At 45.8% G+C, this 27087-nt stretch overlaps 1 protein-coding gene across 2 annotated transcripts in view; it reads right to left on the bottom strand.

The window, feature by feature from the left end:
- The window catches only part of magi3a (membrane associated guanylate kinase, WW and PDZ domain containing 3a), a 129407-nt gene extending 103801 nt beyond the window's left edge, over positions 1–25606 (bottom strand). The window contains exons 1-2 of one of the 2 annotated variants that reach the window (XM_010901601.4): positions 24792–25603; positions 24344–24688 (exon numbers count right to left, since the gene is read on the bottom strand). In XM_010901601.4, coding sequence (XP_010899903.1) covers positions 24344–24688; positions 24792–24807 — 361 coding nt within the window. In that variant the 5' untranslated portion in view covers positions 24808–25603. Of the gene's footprint in view, positions 1–24343; positions 24689–24791 lie in introns of both variants that reach the window. The other variant, XM_010901603.3, reaches the window with a different exon arrangement.
- Between the last annotated feature and the right edge of the window lie 1481 nt (positions 25607–27087).

A 27087-nucleotide genomic window follows, 5' to 3' on the forward strand; every position in this document is an offset into this window, starting at 1 on the left:
TAGACCTTGTGTTCAGTTGACACTAAGAATAATTGTATCTTTAATCATCATAGTAGGAGGGTCACTAGGGGCTAATGAGCTACAGAGGCACTTCCTTGGCTGAGGATGGGTGGTCTGACATCCTGTAGTTTGTAGTATATGTCAGCAGGCCTGACTAAGCCACGTGGGAGGAAGCTGGAAAACGTTCCTCGGCTCTGAGAGATGAGAGATCCACCTCAGGCGTCAACTGAAAGGGAGGGAGTCAAAACCTCGGGGCTATCCAGTGTTACACAGGAGGAGGAAAAGTAGGTGGGCGCTGAAATGTGTCATTCCTTTTATAGAATGTACACAAGGCTTTTCTGGGGAATCAATACAGGGTGTGTAGCTTCTCTTTATGCATGCTGCTTTAAAGCATTTGTTCTTCTTCGCCGTACAAAATGGTGACCGTTTAATTAGCAGTTAATAAGCACCCTGCATGGCCACTGTATTGATCAGCGGTGATGTCTATCTCTGAGGAACCATTCATTACTGCACATCATGCTGTCCTTTGCAGATATGCAAACAGTAGATTCATCTTCCTTAAAGAAAATTGCAGTTACTATTTTTTGTTCACGGTCAATAATCTAGAGTGGGACAGGAAATATGTCGTAGGAATAGCTTCAAAGATATGCAATCATAATGTTTTAACCGGCGCACCCTGCTCTCACGGGATTTGTCTGCTATTTGAGGTCTCCTGACCGAAATAGAACAACAAACAGGAGGTCAAACAAAGATGTCACGTTGAGCCGAACCATCAACTGGACCTGAATACAGGTTTGGCTGAGCTAAACGGACAGCGTTCGCTCGCTCGACCATGCCTAGCCCCGAGCCAGCGCTGCCACAAACCAGATATGACAGGTGTTGCTCCAGGTCCATACAGGTCGGAGTGCTGAAGCTCCCCCAGTTCTGGGTTGTGACATTTCCAGATAAAAACCCCAACAGGAGGTAGCTGAGGAAGACTGACGGGCAGAAGCAGTTGGGACCGATCTAACAGGTCCCCCTCCCCGTGAAGAGAACGTCAATAATATCAAGCACAGCGTCTTGGCTTGGGACGAGAAAAAGCCACGTTGTGACGAGATGAATGGAACAATAGGAGGCAGGGGAACAGCGAGGGGCAACAAAGACCTATCAAGGTCAAAAGACCCCATGTTAATTACAGCAAATGTTCTCTGTTAGACCCTGATGTCCTGTTCCTGTTTACATGGCATCGAGCAAGGCCAGGTTCAGAAGCACAGAGAGGCCTATTGTTCAGCGGCCGGAGAGGCCCCGCAGCGCGGGAACACTGGGCTCTGTGCAGCCTCTCCCCCTCTGCCGGGTGATTGTTCCCAACGTGGCATCCGTGCCGCCGACCGCGCCACTAAAAGGAACAAAGCACCATAATCGCATTATCTCCGCTGAGAAACCATAAACAAGTTTGGATTGGAGAAGAGGCTTCAGACGGAATATTCATCACACTGCCTGTCTGTCTGTCTGTGGAGAGGAGCTTCCAAGAGGAGGAGGGTGGAGGGCCTGGATTTAGAATTCCGGTAGCTCGGAGGATTCATCTCCTTAAATTAACACATCAAAGTGGGAGTGAAGGGCTGATGTCTCAGAAGCCTGAAATGGACGACGGCCACCCTTTACAGTCTTAACCACGCAAGGTTTCTTCCAAGCAATTCAACCTGCCGCCGGACTTGTTCTGAGAGGCAGGGCGGTGATGGTGTGAGGCAGGTCCAGGAATGAAGGCCAGAGCCTAGATCTGACTGGGTGATGGGTGACGAGCTGATGGCAGGTTCTACACAAGGAAGATGAGGTCAGCAGAGAGCTGGAGGGTCTTGCTCCGGTCTGTCTGTCGGTCTCTCTGCTGTCTGTCTCTCTTTCTGTCTCTATGCTCTCTGCTGTCTGTCTGTCTGTTTCTCTGTCTGTCTCTATGCTGTCTGTCTGTTTCTCTGTCTATGCTCTCTGCTGTCTGTCTGTCTCTCTGTCTATGCTCTCTGCTGTCTGTCTGTCTCTATGCTCTCTGTCTGTCTGTCTGTCTGTCTGTCTGTCTGTCTGTTTGCCTGTCTGTCTCTCTGCTGTCTGTTTGTCTTTCTGTCTCTATGCTCTCTGCCGTCTGTCTGTCTGTCTGTCTCTCTGCTGTATGTCTGTCTCTCTTTTGTCCATCTGTCTTTCTGCTGTCCATCTGTCTGTCTGTCTGCTGTCTTTCTGTCTCTATGCTCTCTGCTGTCTGTCTGCCTGTCTGCCTCTAAGCTCTCTGCTGTCTGTCTGCCTCTACGCTCTCTGCTGTCTGTCTGTCTGTCTGTCTCTCTGCTGGCTGTATGTCTGTCTCTCTTTTGTCCATCTGTCTTTCTGCTGTCCTTCTGTCTCTATGCTCTCTGTCTGCATATCTGTCTCTATGCTCTCTGCTGGCTGTCTGGCTGTCTGTCTCTAAGCTCTCTGCTGTCTGTCTGCTTGTCTGCCTCTATGCTCTCTGCTGTCTGTCTGCCTCTATGCTCTCTGCTGTCTGTCTGCCTCTATGCTCTCTGCTGTCTGTCTGCCTCTATGCTCTCTGCTGTCTGTCTGCCTCTATGCTCTCTGCTGTCTGTCTGCCTCTATGCTCTCTGCCTGCCTCTATGCTCTCTGCTGTCTGTCTCTATGCTCTCTACTGTCTGTGTGTCTGTCTGTCTCTCTGCTGTCGGTCTGTCAGGTTGGCCAACTGTCCAGATGCCCATTAGCACTGGGGCCAGTCCATGGCGGTGGGCAAAATGGCATCCTATCCCCTATATGGTATACTACTTGTCACCAGATCCCCTAGGACTAATACACAGGGAATGAAGTTGGCATTTGGGATACACCCCTTCAAACCTTCAGTCGAAGAGCACCGGTAGGGATTCTGCCGCAGCTTTAATGCAGTATTGACCGAGGGGCCGACCACTGCAATGCTTGTCAATGCTAATATAGGATTGGATCCAGAGATCAATACTCTTCCAGGGGTGGGTGGTAGTGAATACCCTTTCATGCCACATGCACATTGTAAAGCCATGCCAAATAACACACAAACTGGAATCCACAGATAATATTACCACATTTAGGGAACTGAAATTGTCCAAAACATCCTCTGCCACAAATCACGATGGTACAAGATAGATAATTTATCAGATGAGTTTTGTGACTGGCATTAATTGAGATTTGAGCATGCCACACACACACACACACACACACACACACATACATATCACTGCTGTCCTGGCTCCAAACGAGAGAGGGAGTAAAGCAGACAGAGGGGGACAAAACGGCAGTAGTGAGGCGATGGAGGGCATGCGTGGAGAAAGTCCTTGAAATTTGCAGGCATCGGAATGGACTGTGAGAAATGTCAGGAAACAGGCGATATGAAGAAAAAAAAAAAGATTTTGAAAAAGAGGTCTTTGTTGCTGGCTAGGCTGAACACATCAGGCTACTATCCCAGGGCCACTGTGGGGCTGGGAACACTCAGCACCTGTTGTCGACAGAATACAGGGACAACAGAAGCCACTTTATTATACAATGTTCCACACTGATGGATAATATCACAGAAATGGGCTTCACTGAAGTGGCTACACAGACAGGAAGCAGGGAAGGGAGAACACAGGAAGAAAAAAATAAAATAAGGAAAAGTAGGCTTAATAGCCTTCTACTTGAAACACATACAAGACTGTTTCCAGACTTCTCCGGGCAGAAAAACAGCAGGTCTCCACCCTTCCCTTCATTTTCCCACATCCAAGCACACACATCTTTCTATGTGAGCCGGCTCAGTGCCAAGTCATTGTGAAGTGCTGTATGAGTGAATGGATGGTGGGCGGGTGTGTGTTGGAGTGGGGACGGAGGGCCTTGTTAAGGAACGACACAGCTGGGTTCCAGCACGGCAAGCTGCATCTGCCGAAAAACACACTCCTGTTGTTCTTCCCGTCACCCGAGACGCGCCTCAGCCAGGCACACAACACAACGCACACAGTCACACACCCGCTTCCCACTGGATCACAATATGCTTTCACCTCCCTTAATTGTAGGTGGGAGAGAGAACAACAGCCGGCAGACACCCACCCAAACAGAAACATTTCCAAAAACCTTTTGGGATATGCACGAATATGCACTGGGGAACACATTCATTACTGTTAGCCACTCTGATGTAAGAAATTGGTGGGGCCATTTGGGGCCATTTGTTTGGCTGACACAAGGTGGGACCCACTGCAGTTGGCAGACTGGAGGGTTAACTCACTTGAAGGGGTAACTGAAACTGAGTACTATACGTGTGAGAAACACGTAGTGTTGGCGCCCTTCAAACTCCAATGGATGCATTCCTAGTCTGACAGCAGACAGAAGCCATGTCTAATAAAGCATTATTCGCCATGGTTAAAACAGCGGCTTCACTGTAGCCTTTTGAAACTGAAACCCGCAACATAGCCAGAGACAAACAACACACTTAGAGGAGATTGTTGTTTAAAAGAGCCAATTGTCACTGTTCACTGGTGCCTCGGCAAGCCTGGAGACATGTGGCATGCCCTTCTCCGTACGGAGTCCAAGAATTCCCCACATTTTTACATCAATTGTCTGAATGTCAGCGGTTTTAAGATTTAAATCTTAGTCATGCAGACGCTCTAATCCAAAGAAACTTGGTTGGTAATCAGTGATTATTAATCACATCATGAATGGTGTGTACGATCAAATCTGATCTTAAAATGATCGTACGATTGTCAATATTATCTTTGTCGTCGATCAAACTCACTTCTGGTCAGAGGCTGTGTAAACCAACATAACATTTTTTGTTTGTTTGACCCATAAGTACCATAATGGCTCTGCAGTACCATCTCGCTGACCTATTAAGCCCATTCACCCTTTAAGCACAACATATAAATAAAATATATTTGTGATACAAAACAGCTCTACCAATATAAAGTATTTGATACACTGCCGATTTTGCAGGTTTTCCTACTTACAAAGCATGTAGAGGACTGTCATTTTTATCATAGGTACACTTCAACTGTGAGAACGGAATCTAAAACAAAAATCCAGAAAATCACATTGTATGATTTTTAAATAGTTAATTTGCATTTAATTGCATGACATAAGTATTTGATCACCTACCAACCAGTAAGAATTCCGTCTCTCACAGACCTGTCAATTTTTCTTTAAGAAGCCCTCCTGTTCTCCACTCATTACCTGTATTAACTGCACCTGTTTGAACTCGTTACCTGTATAAAAGACACCTGTCCACACACTCAATCAAACAAACTCCAACCTTTCCACAATGGCCAAGACCAGAGAGCTGTGCAAGGACATCAGGGATAAAATTGTAGACATGCACAAGCATGGGATGGGCTACAGGACAATAGGCAAGCAGCTTGATGAGAAGGCAACAACTGTTGGCGCAATTATTAGAAAATGGAAGAAGTTCAAGATGATGGTCAATCTCCCTCAGTCTGAGGCTCCATGCAAGATCTCACCTCATGGGGCATCAATGATCATGAGGAATGTGAGGGATCAGCCCAGAACTACACGGCAGGACCTGGTCAATGACCTGAAGAGAGCTGGGACCACAGTCTCAAAGAAAGCCATTACTAACACACTACGCCGTCACAGATTAAAATCCTGCAGCGCAGTGCATGCTTTTCTGCAAAGGGGACAGGACGAGTGCACCATATTGAGGGAGGATGGATGGGGCCCATGTATTGCGAGATCTTGGCGGACAACCTCCTTCCCTCAGTAAGAGCATTGAAGATAGGTCGTGGCTGGGTCTTTCTGAACCCAATAGAAAATCTTTGGAGGGAGCTGAAAGTCTGTATTGCCCAGCGACAGCCCCGAAACCTGAAGGATCTGGAGAAGGTCTGTATAGAGGAGTGGGCCAAAATCCCTGCTGCAGTGTGTGCAAACCTGGTCAAGAACTACAGGAAACATATGATCTCTGTAATTGCAAACAAAGGTTTCTGTACCAAATATTAAGTTCTGCTTTTCTGATATATCAAATACTTATGTCATGCAATAAAATGCAAATTAATTATTTAAAAATCATACAATGTGATTTTCTGGTTTTATTTTTTTTAGATTCCGTCACTCACAGTTGAAGAGTACCCATGATAAAAATGACAGACTTCCACATGCTTTGTAAGTGGGAAACCCTGCAGTGTATCAAATACTTACTCACTAAATATCCACTAGTCCATATTATATTGAAATACCAGTCAGCTACCGTAGAGCGCTGTTGCATGTGGATCCTTCATGAGAAAATGAGTGGCCAGTGTACAGTCGGTAAACAGAAGGGCTTGGATTCGGTAATAAAACCCACTGGAACGTTGACACAGTCCGTGTATCTTTGGCCATGAAGGAACCAAACATACAAATGTGTTTAAGAGTGCAAGAAGTCTACAAGAAAAGTAAATATTTAAATTGCTAGCAGTTGACAAAACGCGCTCCAAAAACCCCTGATAAGCGGAGCATCGTACATTGTGGCCACAGCAAATTTCATCCAGCAAGAACTGAATTAGAATAAAAAAGGGGCTGAACTAATTTTACATACATAGCTGGATATTTGAATTTTGAGCAGAACTGCTCAGAAAACACACACATAAACACAAACACACTCATCTGCTGGCGGCTATGCCACGTGGTGTCAGAAACAGAAGATAAACCACAATAGAAGGTGCTGATGTGACACTTTCAACTAGGTTTTATCTACGGGACTGCAAACAGGACACGGCTCCATACATTTACTTGGGGTGGGGGTTATGAATTTTATACTGTAAGCAATTCCAGCACAGCTATACAGCAACACATCCCAGTAAACATCCAAACTTGATAAAATATAGACAGCTGTCCATTATCAGCCAGAAGAACACATGAAGAATACATGAAGAATCACACGTTAAGTTTATTGCATGGCAACGCCACAATGCGCCTGTGTGCTTTACAATACGGCAGCATGCCACACACACACAGAGCTAATTCAGTGATAAACCTCAGAGAACAAATCTGACTCCTCAAACCGCAGCCTGCTCCTAGTGCACATCTGACTCCTCAAACCGCAGCCTGCTCCTAATGCACATCTGACTCCTCAAACCGCAGCCTGCTCCGAGTATACTTCCATTCCCAACGCAGTATGGAATGAAGTAGCACCAGCCAACTCTGCAGCACAGAGGCAGGGCACAGTGACCCCATCCACTCTATTATCAGCAAATACAGAACAAGGTCACAACATTTCCTAGTGATTGTATTGAATTGAATTGCCCTAATTTGGGCTGATATTTTCCTTTATGGTCTCTGGCTCATTTCTCACTGGCAGGAGTGGCAGGTGGGTTGTCTGTCTGAAACATGTCCCTCTCGGGCGGGTGCAGTGATCGATTCAGCCACCTCATCAACACGTCTCTGACCATACACAATCTGGTGCCCCACCGCAAGTTACTGGAGGGGTAGATGCACAGGAACCAGGAAGGCGAGGAGGCATGCCCAGGGAGGAAGGAGGAGGCCTGGGCAGGGTTGTGGTGAGAGTCCTGTCTTCTCCAGAGTGACAGACGGCCAGGTTCATGCTAGCTGCCTGACTAATTGGTCTCAGTGTGCTGCCTTTTCTTCGCATGCAACACTTCAAGGGGTCCATACTCAATAGACACCACAGACCTACAGCGGACCAACGGACCTACAGCGGACCAACGGACCTACAGCGGGCCAGGGGGCCTACAGCGGACCAGGGGGCCTACAGCGGACCAGCGGTTCTGAGTGAGTTTAACCTCACACAGGGTTTCAGTCAAAAGGCTGGTGCTGGTCCAACCCATTCCCATGTTATCGGTGGAGGTGTAGACTAGATGGCTTCAGGAGTTCATCACAGCACCGTCACATGGGTTCCCATCAATTACCACTTCGTTAATCTGCTAATAGTACTGTGCATTCCTATGGAAACATCTGATCTGGAAAAACAGGCTAGAGAGGAAACCTTATAGTCAAAGAAACTCCCCGAAACCCAGGAACAAGCGTGTCTAGTTCAGTGTTGTCACCGCCAGCCCAGCAATACCCCTCCCTCTAGAGACCGAGGCGGAGCCACCATGGGACTGAACCATGTGGGCCATCCACGCCCTTCCCTGTCTGTAAACCAATTAGACTAGAGGTCTTCCCTCCTAATCCAATGAGGAGCCATCTGTGGATTGATCTTCAGTTCCGCATCCTACGTATCCAAGATGTCAAGATGTTGGGCTTTCAAGGAGATGATTCTTCATCATTTTCTGGAGATGAACCATGAGGGACGAGTCTGTACATACACAGCTGGAGCACTCTGTCTGGGATCCACTGGGGTGTATTCAGTCAGCCCATCATGCTGCAAATGGAATATTTTGTAACTAAAATCAGTGTTTCGGGTTAGATATAGTACCTCCCTGTTTTGTTTTCTTTCCATTCAGAATACGTTTTGCATCAGAATCAGCGGAATGAATACACCCCCAGGGCACAGAGGGGCAACTCGGCCCTGCCACAACCAGTCAACAAACAGGAAACCACCCATTCTGTTCCATCTCACATTTCCACAGTACTGTACTGGTCTCTCCAGTCAGTGGAGCGGAACAGACCACCAATTCATCTCTGCGTCTGGTCCGTTGCTCCCTTACAGCTGGGACACACAACAGGACAACAGCGAAGGGTTGCTCCAGAGAGGGGCCAGAGAGCAGGGGCCACTTATGCCAGCCCACATCACCAGGCAGGGCTATGATGGATGAATGGGAGATAATAATAGATAGAACCAGGGAGCAGCGGGCAGATCGTTAGCTGAGGAGGAGCAGTGTTAGGAGGGGAAAAGGAGGCCGAGTGTGTACGCGCATGCCTGTCAGAGACCTGTTCACTGTGACCCCATTTGTCAATTCTCCCAAACCAGGAAAAGTGAAGGGGCCAGAGCCACGCAGCGGTCTGAGTCTGACAGCAGCGCCAGAGGCCCAGGGAACCATGAACAAACAGCACCTGCTCTGTGAACAGAACAACAGTGAAAACTAAGCCCTTATCTTGAGCCTGGCTCCCTAGGTTGAGCTGTGACACAGAAGAATGTCAGCTCGCGCACACGCACGTGCACACACCCTTTTAGGGCCAATGTTTTTATCCCCACTAAAACTTTATATGTTCCCCAACTCTAAAACCAAACCTATTCCTGAATCCTTAGCCAAATCCTTAATGTTTTACCTTATTTCGAAAAACACTGTTTTACACTACTATAATTTTATTTATATAAACAAGACTTCTGTCAACATTCTTTAATAGTGTAAACAGGCGAAAATGACAATGGTCGCACGGTCATTTCATGATTTACCATTACTATACCTTCTGGTCTTCAACAATTAGAGTAGCACACACACAGCACACACACAGCACACACACAGCACACACACAGCACACACACACGAGCCTAATGCAGTGGACGCCCGACAGGAAGCAGTGACTGAGGGCCTGTGGATTTCAACACTCCATCATCAGCACGGCATGCAAACTTTCCGGCTAATGCTGTTTTTCACATGAGAAAATAAAGCTAGTCACATATTTGCAAAACGTGGCACATGCTGGAGCACCGCGATAAACACCAACCATAAATCTGAGTAAACAAATGAACAGGCTGATGAAACAAACAAGAGCTAGAGAGACAAATGACAGAGAGGAGTAGTGAGACTAGGGAGGGAGGGGTGGGGGGGTGGAAGAGAGAGAAAGTAAAACTGGTACTACAGATCTGCACTGACCTGAAACCCACTCAGCCATTACTTGGCCAACCCTTATCTTAGTTCACTAAGTTACACATAATTTAGCATTACTGTTTAACTATTGTGTTTGTGTGTGTGTGTGTGTGTGTGTGGGGGGGGGGGGGGGGTCAGGGAGGCCTTCTCTCTCTGGGATAGCCATGCTGGGACCAGTCGGTCAGTAAGGCCAGCGAGATGAAGGCCTCTCCCTCTCATTGTAAAGACATTATACTGACCAGACCAAAGTTTGTATAGGACGTTCTATTTCTTTACTTGCAGAGTTTTTACTGGAGTTGGTAACACTGACTAGCTACAGAGTATCAATAACACCACAATAAACTACTAACACTAACCTACTAACCCTAGCCCATTAACCCTAACCCACTAACCCCTACCTACTAACTCTAACCCACATCTACCAACTCAATCTACTAACCCTAACCTGCTAATCTACTAACCCGAACCCTGTACTAACACGAACCTTAACCTACAAACCTTAACCCACTAACACGAACCCTAACCTTAGTTCTGCTGGAGACATAACTTGGTTCATTGCGACGAGTCTGGGCAGTGATGATCATGTCAAACGAAGGTCATGGGGCCCGTCAGGTTTAACAGGTACAGGTCCTAAACAGTCAACACCACTGTTACTATCTACCAGCAAACATGCCTAAATACAGGAACAGATTGACATTAAGATAATGACAAGTATATACTGTACCACAGCACTTAGCCTAGTCAGTAGATACCACGCCTCAAATACAGGCATGGACGTGGTTATTATGGAGCAGACTCACTGTGTGCTTTACGTCCAGAGCTATCCCCACCCCCTTTACGTCCAGCGCTATCCCCACCCCCTTTACGTCCAGCGCTATCCCCACCCCCTTTACGTCCAGCGCTATCCCCACCCCCTTTACGTCCAGCGCAATCCCCACCCCCTTTACGTCCAGAGCTATCCCCACCCCCTTTACGTCCAGCGCTATCCCCACCCCCTTTACGTCCAGAGCTATCCCCACCCCCTTTACGTCCAGCGCAATCCCCACCCCCTTTACGTCCAGAGCTATCCCCACCCCCTTTACGTCCAGAGCTATCCCCACCCCCTTTACGTCCAGAGCTATCCCCACCCCCTTTACGTCCAGAGCTATCCCCACCCCCTTTACGTCCAGAGCTATACCCACCCCCTTTACGTCCAGCGCAATCCCCACCCCCTTTACGTCCAGAGCTATCCCCACCCCCTTTACGTCCAGAGCTATCCCCACCTCCTTTATATCAAGAGCAATCCCCACCTCCTTTACATCCAGAGCTATCCCCCCCTTTTATAACCAGAGCTATCCCCACCTCCTTTCCATCTCAAAAGGTCAATACGGTCAGAGATCCATAAAGGCTGGCGGTCTAGAGGGATCAACTGTAGCCTTCACTGCCCCTCTATGTCCCCCTGGCCAGCCTCTGACACCATAGGTGTTGAATCAGTAAAAAGAGGTGGACTCTTCTCACAGACCCAGCAGTGCTCCACAGGACAGAAACATAGAGCGCCAGTAGCAGAGGACGTGGCCCTGATCCTCCTGTCCTGAAATCAGCTCTGGACTGACTGGCTACGGCCCTGCTGCTTTACAGTTGCTATCATGTCTGTCAGAGCTGCGTCTATCGCTTCAATCAGGAGAACAGTAAGACCGAGAGAGTTTGAGAGAAAAATCCCCAACTTTGGTTTCATAAGGACTGGAATGCAGTTCAGGCCAATGGCTCCAGAGGAGTCAGACCACTTTGTTTACATACCTAAGTGAATCTCGGTTTAACCAGTTTAACAAGTAGGAAAGCTTTTATAATCTCCATTTGACAATCAGCAGATAAATACAATGAATTTTATTGAGCAACCTTTGTCCACTGACGCCACATAGAATGTTATTTTCACCAAAAATCCAAAATACATATTTGTGGAAAGTACATAGTGGTGGACTGTAAGGGCCCCTGAGTCAAATGTGTCCTTGTAAGGAGAGGGCCCTATATAGAGGGCCAGCCAAGTCACTCATGTCAGGTATGTATACCATTAAGCAATAATGGTCAGACTGTGGGCAATACATACACTGAAATCATTTGCATATAGGTGATACTGCGGTTTGGTAATGGAAGGAATTTGTGTATGTTTATAGTATTATACCCTATACCTCACACACATACCTGCTATAACCTATACTTCACACTCACACACACACACACACACACACACACACACACACACACACACACACACACACACACACACACACACACACACACACACACACACACACACACACACACACACACACACACACACACACACACACACACACACACACACACACACACACACACACACACACACACACACACACACACACACACACACACACACACACACACACACACACACACACACACACACACACACACACACACTTCAAAACAAGGTGACAGGGGCTAAGGATAAAATAGGTTTGTGTAGTGAAGCAGAGTCATATCTGTCAGATACGAGTCAAGGCCTTGTTCAATTGAATATCATAGCGATAAGCTAGCATACATTCCAAGTAAAGAAGCTGCTTGCACACACTCCATTAAGCTTATTATTATGGAAAAAGAAAGTACGAGTGCAGAAGAGAAAATACTAAAGTTACAAAATTATTTTCCCAAAGACACCAACAGTAAGGAAACTACAAAAGAACATGCTCTACTAAAAGAAGCACTGACGCAGAGGATATAATGTCCTGGTTGTCCAGCCTCCTCAGAGCTCCAAAGGCCAAATGGAAACAATGTGGTAGCCAGAACAAACCCATATTGGTAACAATCCACTTTTGTTGGAGTACAGCTTCCCACTAGCACATAACGTTCTGGAATGTTCTGTTTTAAACATCAAAATCTGCATTCCTCAGTTGTTTTTTTTTGCTCATGACATGCAAGCGAGACATGTTGTTGCACATGTGAAGATGTATGTCAAAGCACCCTGACACTCCCTGGTCGCCCCAAGAGCTCACAAATGGATTCATTGACACATTTTTTTTTTATTTCTAATGTAAACAGAAGGCACATTTACATGCGATGCTCACAGCGGGTTTTAATAGCATTTTTACACTACACGTTTTATTTCCATGAACGACAACTGATGCAAGATTTGTGTTTTGATATAGTGTGAACAGGTGTAAATGTTAAATGTCACATTACATGGTCAAGCAGAACACCTTTTCTGACAAACACTCCCCACAGCTCCTGAGGTCAAAAGACGAAGTCTCGGTCGCTGTGTATTGGAGTGAAATGAGTGATGACGTATGCAGTCCTGGTACGTCCAGTGTCCATGTACTCGGGCTGGCTCTGGGTCTCACAGGGTCATCGGTCCAGTGGACATTAACCTTATTCGGGGTCAAAGTCCAAGCCAACGGAACATCTTCATTTACGTATCAAGGCTCTACAGTGACCTGTTTTTGCAAGGAGCACATGTACATCTAAGTTGAGGCAAAAATAATAATAACACACATAACAGCTAGAACACATGCTTATTTTCTCATTTTAAATGCTAGGAAGCATAGCAAAATATGAAGGTTCATATGGAATTAAAACAGTTGAACAGAAGAGCCCTGAATTCTAATGCATAACCTTCTCACAGAGCAACGGTCTTGATCATGCAGGGGTTGTTGATTCTGCTCGGTCCAGGACTTTAGACTCACACTCTGGGTGAACACACAGCAACACTAGAGCTTACATGCACATAAAACACTGGCAACACCAAGGTGTCTTAGGGGAAACGCAGCGTTACAGAGGCCTGATAATGAGGGATGCTAGAGGCCTGGGCCCCTGTGAAGTTGAACTGAACGTGAACTACACGGAGGCGATATGCAGCATTGTGCTTTGATCAGATTATATAAGGCCTCCTCCTTTCAGGAAGAAAACAATCAGCAATTCATCAGGAAGATTGAGCCTGTTAGTGAAGAACAGGGAGACGACAATGGTGGACAGAATGGAAGAGGTTCTGTGTTCCGTTGCAACACAGACTGAAAAGACATACACCAATAACAAATGACATGCTACAATGACATACTTGCTAAGAGTATGCGATACGGAATTTTTGCAAATCCATTTGCTGGTTGTGTGTGTGAGTGTGTGTGTGTGTGTGTGTGCGCTTCCTATGTCCTATGTACAGGTTCGGCCTCTAGCTCCATAGCTGTTGGCTTAACCTGCTGAGATGGCTCAGATCAATAAACTGTCAGAAAACCTAACAAGCATGACCAACCAAATTGGCTGAGCAGAAATCCTGGCATCCATGAATTCTGATGAGGACTCTTATCTATCTGGGACATAACGACTTAGCGGCGCGAGGAGAGTATACTGCAATAGGCTAATCCAATGACATGACTGGGTTTTTCAATTTAGATCTTTCACTAATCTCTTGCATCAGCATCCAATTAGAATTTGAGATCGACATCAGGTAACCCTGTAAGGTTCGATAACAATAAATCTGTAATCAGCTTTCCGTTCTCGTCAAGCATCCAGTCAGCGATACGTTTCCTGTGTTTGGAGATGAATTAACATTTAGTCGTGGATGTTGGATTCGTCCTGGTGTTTTCCAGTCAAATTCAGGGGGGCCTACTTCCGTCCGCTGTCCAGCGGGAGTCCTTATACGGATGGGCAGGACAACCAGCACGCGCCCATGGGGCCAGGCGTCAGACGGTCCTCAAAGGGCCCATGGATGGCACGGAAGCACTGGCACAGCTCACAGCAGCTGTGGCCGTGGTACAATAGCTGCCTGGCTGCGTGTTTAAGTGGGCAATTAACTTGAAGGTAGGCCAGTCTGCCCTTCCTTCCTGGAGGCAGCCATGGTCACTGCCACAAGAGGGGCTCAACATGATTCTTGAGGTTGGTTTAAAGCTGGGTGGTTGGACCAGGCAGCCTGGAGCAGGCCACGGGGGTGACGGAGAGGGGTGCAGACATGCACAGGCCTAAAACTGACATCTGTCTCCATTGGTGTCCCTTATTGGGGTTTGTTACCACATGCAGAAGGATGACAAAGTGAGCTGCAAGCCCAAGGGAACATAGACAGATGTGGGCCTCCCTCTCCACTCTAACAACCAGACACCGACTACAGAGAGAAGAATGAATCACAGAAGACAAAAAGAGCTGTGAAATACCAGCAGCAGGTTCTAATGTCACAGAAAAGAACTGGGGAGGCGGGAACCACGACACATCTGTGGACACCGTAATGATTACAGAGGGAAGGAGAACCAACAATATCATCGTCATCACAAAACCCCAGCCTGCAGGAACAAAGAAACAAAAAACCTCATCCTTCTAATTGCACGTCTCCTCAAAAGGCCACTAGAACCCCCACACCCCCGCCCAAAAATAAAGAAAACCAATCCCCATCTCTGCCCTAATTTCTCATTGTTATGCCCGCGCACACACACGATCTCACAAAGGGGGGCTGAGAGCAAGTTATTTGCAGACATTAGAATTCCAGAACGGTGCCTGTTCTCTAGCGGCGGGGTGTGGAGCAGAGCGTTAGTCAGGCTGGGGAGGAATAATAACAGGTCTAATAGTAACCCAAGGCAGCGAGAGGCACAGAAACTACCTCAGAGGTAGAGAGACCAAGAGAGTGAAATGGTGAGTGTGTGTGTGTGTGTGTGTGTGTGTGTGTGTGTGTGTGTGTGTGTGTGCGCGCGCGCGCACTGAACAGCAACACCCACATCGCAGTCACATAGCTGACTCGAGCCTATCTTCGCCATGTCTATTTGCATTCCTGATCCCTCATTAAATCTCCGCATTTCCTTCAGCGAGAATTGTTCCCGTCACAAGATTCTGTGGGCTGAGATGCCAGCTGCCCGTCTCCCCTTGGCCCTCGGTGCCTCTGCAGTGTGGAAGGGCATCTCGCACTCACGTGTTACACCAAATTGGCCAATAGGGACATTCCATTTCCAGGACTGTGGCCAACAGGGGCATTTCATACACGGTTACCAATCGGGAAGAGAGGAAACTGTGCATCTGCAAAGAGGTTTCTTCAGTCACCTCAGCAGCTACGTAATCAGTTCAGCTGAATCTCCATCAATCCAGATTTGCCCCCCAGAGCCCAGACCATCCAATCTTCCCCTCACTCCCTCCAGATCTTTCTTTAAAGTTGCTGGCTGTTACCAAGCTACTGATTATCTCTAAAGGTGGTGACTGACAAACAGATTACTTTGGTGAATCTGCCCAGGGTCACTCGATGAGCGCTCCGCATTTTCTTTTCACTGCTCAGAAGACATTCACGGCAGCTGGCCCAGTAATAGGCGCCAGCCTCCCAAACCCTAGCTGTCTCCCGACACATCAAAGCTATCAGCATTCAGCTGCTTATCAGGCCGTCCATGACAGAGCTCTTTCTGCTACACTGGAGAATGACGGAAGGACAGCATTCATTTGTTCACGGATGAAGGGAAAAATCCCCCCAGGTGACTTCTTACGTCCCAGGATAGTGACTAATGTTCCCTGTGACAGAAAGTGTGTGTGTGTGTGTGTGTGTTGTACTGCTCTCACGATAGCACCTACGTTTATAAACCTAGAGACATGTCTGCTACCGTGGATGCACACCGTGGAACGACCACTCCACTCACTCCGTCAAATAAATTAGGAGGCATTAAGGAAAGCAGCGCTCCCATTTCCTCCGTCTGTAAACACGCAGACAGCAGTGTTATGTCTTCCCAACCCCCAGATAGCGTGCAAGTGACAAGAGGTCACAGGTCGTATTAAACAGCCATCATGAATACAGGCCCTATTCATTACCAGGCAGGCTGACTCAGCAGGGACAGATACCATAATAAAACAGGGATAAATGAAGTGCCTGGGACGCCCGTGTCACTCCGTATCTCGGCTGGGTTTCCATGGAAGACTCCCAGGGGCGTTCTCCAGTTCGCGGGTCGTCACTAGTCATTAAGATTCAGCTCTCTGCCATGGAAACAAACAGTCAGTGGTGAAATTGATTTGAAAATGCTATGCTAACAGCTTGGATGGATGTTGGGCCAATAAATTGGCAGAGTCTCTAGAAGTGCTGCCTGGTTCCATCCACCCCTCCAGCATTTCTGAGAGGAGGCTGAACGCGTGTCTCATGCGCTGCAGTGGGAGAACCAAGGAGTGGGAGACTAGCGGAAGTTGTGGTCACATTCCAAGTTGTCTTCATCGCCTGCTGTGCAGATGATCAGATCTCGGGAAAACGCCTAGGTTTCTAAAACCTCCCAGGAACACAAGAAATAAGCAAATAACGTAAATAAAACTGACATGCGAGTGAATTTAAGCGTTTCTCCAGGAATAGTGAGAACTGAAACATGACTGTTAAAGACAACCGGGACACTGGCCCACACAACCACCTTGGTGCTAACAGAGCTGCTGAAGGAGCAGACCCAGCCGGGATTCTGGGAGGACAGAAAGGGGATGAACACCTCAGTATTCACAGCGGGTTGTGCTGTCTGACGCCTCAGCCATCCTCCTGCTCTCACTTCCCTCAGTCCCCCACCGATGGCCCGGCCAGACGGACAAGCAGGCAGGATGGAGGGCAGATGAGTGTGACAGGTTTGGGGAATGAGTGCAAGAGGCAGAAGGTGGAAAGGGCTGATGGGTGGATGAAACACATCAGGTCTGTGACACAGTCTCCCTGGTGCACCCTCACACAGGACATAAGAGAACAAGTCAAGTTCCATCTGTATTCTGAATGTAGAGGTGGCAATGAAAAGCAGTAGGGGAGGGTTAAAACTCCCATGAGCACGCCATGGACAATCCAATGACACTTTAGCCACAGAAATACTAGATCATGACTGAAGAATAGATAAGCACCATTACAATGTCTTAATGTCTAATTCCAGTCCACGGTCAACGATCGGAACAATCGTAGCATCCTCATAATCATCATCATCATCATCATCATGTAGTCATAACGCATTTAAAAGTGTTTAAAAGTCCAAACTCCCTGTGACTGGTATCATTGAGCCGCTGCTCCATGCATGACAGAAGTAGGACGTTGTGATCCTCTTCAGAGTTCCACAGAGAGAGGTAACGCAGGTCCTTGTAGAAGGTCTGTCGACTAAAAATAGCAAACCGCGACCACGTGACTCAGGTTCTGTGAGGTCAATCAATTTTGGTGAACGTGTTGGTGTACCTAATTACTGGCCTAATTACCGCAGGCATGCATGCACCTGACCAATTACAAAAACCTTCAGTTGCGAGTAATGCACTGTGAAAAGCCCCAGGCCCTCAAACTGACAGCTCCCCAAAAACAACTGTACATGGCTGGCTTCTCCTGAGGCCAACATGGGACATTCTTTAAATGTCAGCTCTAACGCAAAGGGAAAAAATAAAGGTAGCAAACAACAGAGAAAATTGTTGTATTCTATATTCTCAGGCACTGTTGTGGCATGTCAGGAACACACATTTGATTATTGGTACACTAATAACAGGGAAGACACAGGGAACAAGCCTGACAGTGCTGTTGTTACCGTCAGGGTTTTACACCCCACTGGGTGACATACATGAGGAAACCAACATTTGTATTTGGTTACTGAGCTGGAAGCGTGTGTAATAGCGTTTCCATTGGAACTTCATTTTCTGGTAGTGTTGTGGTCTGTCTCTGTGATAAATCGTCTGAGCTGTAGACTGGAGCACCATTGTACCCTAACACAGATGCAAGTTGTTTGGTGAAATACAATATAATGTTGAGGGAAACATAACCCACAAGAGCTAATTCATTCAGCAACAAAGGTATAGTTTTTTTTGGCAGAATGAAGCATCCCATACCTTTGGCTGGTTAAAACAGCCTGCACACAAAACCCTAGCACTGTGAGGAGAAAACCATCATTTAAATAACACAATAGAGTATTCCGTTGGAACGGATTGGGGGGGGGGGGGGGGGGGGGGGGGACATTTGGTGTGAAATTGTTCCCTCAATGACAAGGCAGAATAGAGCCATTTGTCTTTGAGAAGAACCATATCTGATCCAAGAGTAAGTTGGAAGCGGAGGTAACCTGAGGATGAGATCACTGAGATCCTTTAACAGAGACACATTAAAAAGTAACAGCAGTTTATGGACCATTTCATTTCTTAATATTACGGCAGGCGTCGACTTCAACATTCACAGGAATCTCATTTTTATGTCAGCGGAGTGCCAGCGCGCCATACTGCGGTACCTTAGCAGGGACGCTGAAAGGGGCTGAATTGCGATGCATTAACTGCAGTCTAATGAGGCCACAAGCACAGGGCCGATCACCAAAAGACCACATCAGAAAGCAATGATACGCTCACTCGGATCTTCACTGGGGATCTCCACGCCAGACTATTCCACAATGCCTCCACACCCTCACAGTGGTGTCCTATTCCCTGTATTCATAGTGCAAAACCGAGAGAGCGGCATCACTTCGGCTCATCTCATTTTGGCTTAGAGCCACAGATGTAATTCTCATGGCTAGGTAATGTGCAGTTATTAAGAAGATTGGATGGGTTACGCTTTTCCGGGATCACAGCACTTAAGGTGCAAATTAAGGGGGTGTAATCAGTCTCCCCACCGTCGTAACACACAAACACCATAACACACAATCACGAAGACTCCATTTAATTTACTTAAAGGTTTCCCAATCTTAAGAGCAATTTATTAATCATTATCTCGCTTTGGAATATTTCACTGAATGTAGATTTTAGTCCAGCGTGTTGTGACCAATTTTAATAGCATAATTATGAATTGATTTAGAACAAAGCCTATTTCCATTAATTCTTTTGAAGGTTCTCATCCTGAGAGAAGAAACATTTTATAAAGATAAACCAAAAAGTCTTCACTGCATTAGTATTCATTTAGTAACCCTATGACACTTCAGCCGAGGGGCAGCCAATCGCATTCAGAAGTCACACAACTCATTGAGTGGAGTCCACCTGTGAGAAGTGCCACATCACTTTCGATTAAAGACACCCATTCATGAAAGGCCCTGGAGTATGACAGAGAGCATATCGAAACAGCCACACCAGGTTGGAGGTTGGTGATCAGACAAGACTGGGGAGCCACAGAGTCCCACGATCCGGATGGGAGAAACAGTCTATATGTCAACTGTTAATCAGGTGCTCCGCAAAGCTGCTCGGGAGTAGCGCAGAGGTAGCCATTGCTAAAAGATCCATCACATCCGGTCCCCCTTTGGATTTTGCTATAAGGCACGTGTGCACATTTTATATACATATTAGTCATTTTGCTCTGACACGCTTATCCAGAGCAACTCACATTAATTATTGATCACACACATTTAGTAGATAAAAAACAATCTATTGTGAATTATTTTGTTGCTGGGGGAAGACGGAATGAATAAGCCATTTGGAAGCTAGCGATGATTACAATAGGTGACCACAAGGATGAGAGCCAGATTGAAAATGAGCCCAGACAACAGGGTTAAAACACAACCGGACACATGATTAACATTGACTCTATGCAGGGCCAGCTCCCATTCACCGCCCTGGGGCACTGACATCGGATTTCTTAGATTACAGAGAAAAGACGTCCCCCTCCTGGCCTTACAACACCACTTCCAGCAGCCTCCAGTCTGATTTCAAAGGACAACCCAGGACTGACCTGCAGGGTCAGAGGCCCGTCTTCAGAGACTCGTCTTCAGAGGGATGCCGAGCGCCATGCGGATGGTGGCGGTGTTTATTATGTCTAATTACATTTTGTATGAAATTAGAATAATACTTTGCATTCTCTAAGCGTTGTTCATATGGCGTTAAATCCAAATTGAATCCATTCATTCCTGACTGTCACACAACTAGATTTGCGAGGTGAATACTTAGGCATTTCACCTTGGGTCCATTATGTCTTATATACCTCGTGTTCATTTTTTATATGTTCCCAAATTGTAATTAGAAGAAGAAAAAAAAAACAGAGCAGATGGGGCATTGGGGATTGGGGGCGAGAGGGGAAAAGGGGAAGAGAGAGAAAGCAACAGATGATCGGTCAGCAAGGAACTATAATGGAAGGAAGAGATGAACAACAAGACATGTTTCCATGCAGGAGGATAATGGGAGGAGTTAGAAGCACTGCAGAAGAGAATATACCAGAGAGAGATTCTACAACCTTCAGCCACGGCAGGACTACAAGCATTCATCATCATGTATGACTGAAGCATCAAGGCATGAAGGGTGGGGTACATATATGGTCAATTTACCACGGCTGTTCTTAGGTACCGTGCTTGGCTGGGAGTGGTAGAAACAGCAGGAGAAAGCGCTGTGATATCATACCTGTGGTTGCCTGAATCCTGAATGCAGATTGGCTGGTGGTATATGAAACTGTATACCACGAGTATGACATTACATTACTTTTTACTGCTCTAATTGCATTGATAACCAGTTTATAATCACAATAAGACATTTTGGGGGTTTGTGATATTTTGCCATGTAAAACACCCCATCAAGCCTTATAGCTTACATATCCCATGGCTAACAGCCAATCAGCATTCAGGATTCAAACCACCCAGTTTATGAGGTATATAAAACTACGTGGGCATTGAACTTCATTGGACATGCATACAGGCCTGTATGCATTTTAGAATAACATTAACCATTCAGAAAGGGAAATAGGGCCTACATTCTTCAACCAAAGCCAAAAACTACACAAAGTACAAAGGCAGAGCTATACCCACAGGGAGATGGGCCAAAAAATGGGAGCCCTTTTCATGCGGAATAGCGGAACTATCAGATATTCACCACCACGGATGGCAGTAGGATCCAACTACCATGAAATATGATGTTCAGGGTCACAGACTGTGGAATGGAAACAGCGACTGTCTGGTAAAGTTGCGAACTGAATCTTGTAAACATGCTACAGAACGTAGTTGGACAACCTTTTCATTTTACCACTACCAACAAAGGAAACTATTATTCTCCAGTGATTAATTCAATAGGGTACACACAGCCAGCCCTGCAGGAAACTGAATAATGGAAGAGATACTCAAGTATAAGAATGTAAACAGAAGGTTTGATTGTAATCTATTTTTCTACAGTGTTGTTTGTTTCTTTAATTTCCTTTTTACAAATACAACCCATTACAAATGAAGAATGAAGCAATGACTCCAGCAATTATCTTTGCTGCTGCCTGTAGCTTGTTTCATTACAGTCGATATGGGACATAGGTAGGCTAATATTGTTAAAATACAGACATGACCAGGTATATACCCCAGTCTACATCACATTCCGCCTCAGAAACAAACACACACCCCACATTCAACTACAGCTGTTTTAATGCAGCTAAAGCCAGCCAGGGAAACCAACAGCCTTCCCACTGGATCCCTAATGTCCCCACTGTCCTAAAGCTGGGCCGTCTTACTGTTAACCTCTATAAATGCGCCTTCCGGAACAACTTAAGTAGCGTAAAACGCAACCTAGAATGAAATTGGATTTGATTTGAATACAAAAAAAGCTTTTTATTACAGTAAAGAATATGGCACAATGTGGTCTTGTTTAGGGAAAGTAGTTTATCAGTATACGTTTATTTTTTTAAAGGGGAAATTAAAGTTTATACCGTATTTAATTGACTAAACTTTACATCAGGCTTGCTCAACTCCCATAACATTCATGTGGAATTGTAAAAACAAGGTTGCATAGCCTATTTTATCAACTTTGCATTCAGTGTTTTTTGTTTACTGACAAAAACCTAAGCTGTTCCATTAACATGGACTTGCCCAGTAGTAACACCAGCCAGGTAACATCTGATCCTGTGAACCAGCCTCCAGCCAGCTCATCTAGGAGTGGGAGCTTCATCAATGATAGATGAAGTGTGAATTAACCATGAGGAAAAGGGACAAAGACAAATACTACACAAAGATCCCTGCTGGGATATGAACACAACATCGAGGCAAGTTGGGGTATTAAGCTCAACAGGTTACATAGCGCACTTCTATCAAAACCTGCAGAAGAAGAACTGTAAAAACCAGTAGTATTTGCACAGTTTTGACCAAAGGTCTTGACCAACTTTGACCTCTCCTGCCACACTGCTGTAAGGAACAACATAAAAAGACTTACATAGCACAAGATTATAGAAAGCTGCAACAAAAAGACACAACTCTGACTCAAAACAAAGATATCTAATGGACCCAAAATGATATGGGACAAGATCAATAGAATAAAAAAATAAAAGCCAATGCTCTTAGGTGACCCACAGTCCAGGATAGCAGAGCAGACTGGTAAATTAATCTACTACACTTGGAATCACCTGAAAGCTTCTCTGGCCTGGCTCTGCTCTGTCTCTGCTCTGTCTCTCCTCTCCTCTCCTCGGGCTCTGCTCTGTCTCTCCTCTCCTCTGGCTCTGGCTCTGGCTCTGGCTCTCCTCTCCCTCTGCTCTGTCTCTCCTCTCCTCTGGCTCTGGCCTGGCCAGTCCCTGCTCTGGCTCTGGCCTGGAATTGCCAGTTGCACCATAAACCAGCAGCTAAGTGTTATTTCAATGTCTGTCCACTCAGGAAAGCTATCAAAACCCTGAGCCTACATGGCCACACTACCACAGGTTGACAGAATTATTAGTCTGGAATAACCCCCCACGAGCAGGCGAAGTGCTCCCAGAGTCATTCCATTTTTAGTACCACTTCCTGATAGCACTCAAAAGTTACAATTTAATTAGGACATTACCAATTCCCGTTTCATACAGTACATGCATCCACGGTGTGTAGAAAACCGGCAGTCAATGAAAAGTAGATATTTATTGACAGGAAAAAGGCATGTTAACAGATTCCTATGAGAACAAGAACCAGAAAAGAACAACATTAAACAAGCTCAGAGTAAATCAGTAACATGGAGAGAACGTACTGCCGTAAAATATCTACGAATGCTGTGTTCCAAGAACAACATGGGAGGTCAAAGGGCAGACATCTGTGCATTCCACCAAAGGACTACTGACATTTCAAGCTTGAGGACTGTACTTTTTTCAGTTACACTACAAAGACCTTGATTCAACCGTTCTATAGCCAAGCAACGGCACATTACTTGTGTTCAGCAGAGGTATTTCTTGATACGCAAGCATGAGGCCTTTGCAGAAGAGTGGGAGAAAAGTCAAAGGCCACACACACAGACATACACCTGATCCTCCCACTATGGTGGAGGCCTGGGTCTCAGCTGGGATGAGCCAGCCAATTTAAAAGCTTGTCTTTATTTATTCTGTTCGAAAACAAAGCCTTCGGTATGCTCCGCTGCTGCGCCCAGTCAACCTCAACTGAAGCCAGGCCATTCACTGCCCAGGGCACATGCAGTAGGCCCACACCTATAACACTGATAGAGCACAGGGTTTGGGTGTGGGTGTTTCTGACTTAATTGCACAACAGGGAGAACATTCTCTCCCCCCCCTCCCGAAAACAGTTACATTATTTAGCTTAAGGGTTAGGTTTAGGGGGAAAAGTTAGGGCAATAAACTTTGGTATTCCCATTTAGATGCGCAAGCACATCTGTGACATAAAAAGGAAAGGTTGTAATTATTATTTGAGTGAATATTAGAGGTCATTATTATTTACTATTTGGGATCATCTAAGGTTGCCTATATGTTTTGTGGGTTTGTATGGTTAAAAGCACACCACATCAGTTAAAAATGTCATAGTATGAAACATCGCATTAGAAAGACGGTTACTCGGAACTAACATTTGACATACCTGGCTTGACGGTTTTGATACGTATTGGTTCCCGAAAGTGGCGGATGACAGCGAGGGTGTCTCGGTTGGTCAGGCCGCTGACAGGGGTGCCATTGACTTCTAGAAGCACGTCTCCGCTGTTTGGTAACCTCCCAACATGACAGACGATCGCCTCGCTAATCACTTGTCCCAGGAACGGGAATTCTCCTAGCTCTGCTCCCCCTCGTACCTCCACAACCGAGCCAAACTCACCGGCATTCCCCCATGATATTGCACACTCCTGGACTTTACCAGACCAGTGCTTCTTTTTCTTCAAGGTTTTGGACATGTTTAATCCTTCCCGTAAGCCTTTAGAGTCCTCAGAGACTGGTTGTTTGAGACGAGACAATCAGTTATTTTCCTAAGACGCAATCATGCAAAATACAATTATTGCACAGATGCTGGGGCTGAGAATTGGCAATGTACTCACTACAGGGTTGTTGCATCCCATTTCATTCCTTTAACAGATGTCATTCGAGAGCATTATCCATATAACATCACGTCTATTGAATTACTGGAACATCACCTGTCTTCATAAGCCTACAATTCAGTAGGCTACTGCGAGACAACCTGCGTCAGTGTTGTCGCAGGATCCGAGATCGATCGCCCGGCTTTTGGTGTTAGTCCCTGGCGCTAAATTCTTGGAAACGCAGCTGTAGTTCAGGAGTAGCCTTTCAGTCAATTGATCTATACACAGTTGTATAATATTACGCACAATCTAAGTAAACGCTGGAGCGATCATTCGTCAAGCACAGCCTAAGCTTTAGGCAAAGTCGATTTGATGAACAAATTATCCCCGAACAAGTACCGTGTGTCGTTGATTAAAGCATAAACAACTGTTCCCCAAAGGTAAAATTCAACCGACAGTTCTTCATCCAAAATTCGCCAGGTCTAACTTTGTTCCCCGCACCTGTTCTACCTCCTCCACCGTGACATCAGCAACGCATTCCTTGGAGACGGAAAAACATACCTGGCTTCGGCGAATTTATCACAGAACTAGTGTAGTTCAAAGGCTACTCAGCTGGCAACTTGCTGCCTATTCCATGGCTCGGTGTATTCAGTCTCCGCAGACATGAACCCGTCAGCGGTCTCGCCTCCGAATCAGTCTTGTGACTCCGGAGCAAATTATATTTAGAACCGCGCCGCACTTAGTACTAACCAAAACACAGAGAACTGCAGAATAACTTTTCTGCTCGTTTTTACCTTGTTGACTCTCGAAGGAAAGTCCATCCATGCACAAATGACAGCCGGGGTTTACCTCTGCTTCCAATCAGATGGTGGAAAAAGAGTAAAACAATGCAAATCAGCCAATGGCAGATTGTTAGGCGGGGCTTCCACGCAAACACCGTTTCAATCGAGACGCCTGTTTGCCAACGTTTTTGTAACCGTGAACGCAAGGATGCAGTATGAAATATTGCAACTATTTCAACTAATCGTGTAGGCTGTAGACGCACTCGGAATTAATACCGTCTATCTATTATATAGCCGTTACAGTAAGTTGTGTGTAACTAAGACTTCATGCAGAAGTTCAACAATGTGTTGTTTAGTAAACATTTTGACAATCCAATTAAATGTAATTTCCATCAATGGAAATTAAATTTCCATTGATGGTTCGTTGACATAACGTACAGCAAGGCCAAGTAAAATCCTACGTATTTTTTCGAGTCATTTGATGAAAATGACCAGTTCGTCAACTCCTGCGTGACTCTGCCATCTTGTGGCTAAAACCAAGTACTATCTGACGGTGTGGTCACGTAGACAAAAAACGAAACGTCACCGTTGTGTTTTTTTCGTGAGTCTTTCTTAAGTTTTGTCTTCAGTTAGTTAAATGCCTTAAAAAAACCTCCTGGGTTGCTTTGGCAGAATGTTTTGAGTCATTGTCCATCTGTAAAATGAAGCGCCGTCCAGTAAACTTCAATGAATTTGGATGAATCTGAGCAGACAATATATCCCTATACACTTCAAAATTATTCTGGCTGCTTCTGTCTTCTGCCATATCATCAATAAACACTAGTGACCCAGTGGCCATGCCATCACACTGCCTCCACCATGTATTACAGATGATGTGGTATGCTTCGGATCATGAGCCGTTACAAACCTATATACTTTTTTCTTCCCATCATTTTGGTACAGGTTGATCTTAGTTTCATCTGTCCAAAGAATGCTGTTCCAGAACTTTTTTAAAGGTTTTCTGGCCTTTCTATTCTTGAGGCTTATGAATGGTTTGCACCTTGTGGTGAAACCTCTGTATTTGTTCTTGTGAAGTCTTCTCTTCTAGGATAATGATATGCCTACCTCCTGGAGAGTCTTCATTTGGCTGGATGTTGTGAAGGGGTTTGTCTTTACCATGGAAAGGATCCTATGATCGTCCACCACTGTTGTCTTCCATGGATGTCCAGGCCTTTTTGTGTTGCAGAGCTCACCAGTGTGTTCTTTTTTTCTCAGAATGTACCAAACTGTTGATTCGGCCACTCCTAATGTTCCTGCTATCTCTCTGATGGATGATTTTTTTGCAGCCTAAGAGTGGCCTGCTTCACTTGCATTGCTTTAATTGACTTGTCAGGTCAAAAGATCATGTTTTATTGCAAAGTACACTAACCCTAATGAGACATCGAATGTTCTGGTATATTCTCATTAAATGTTTTAAAAGTGCATGTTTTCATTTTGTTAATTAAAATTACATTTATTCTTAACAGTGCCATTGGCCTACATTGCTTGGTAATACT

This window comes from Esox lucius, chromosome 12, assembly GCF_011004845.1.
Source record: "Esox lucius isolate fEsoLuc1 chromosome 12, fEsoLuc1.pri, whole genome shotgun sequence".
Lineage (NCBI taxonomy): Eukaryota > Metazoa > Chordata > Actinopteri > Esociformes > Esocidae > Esox > Esox lucius.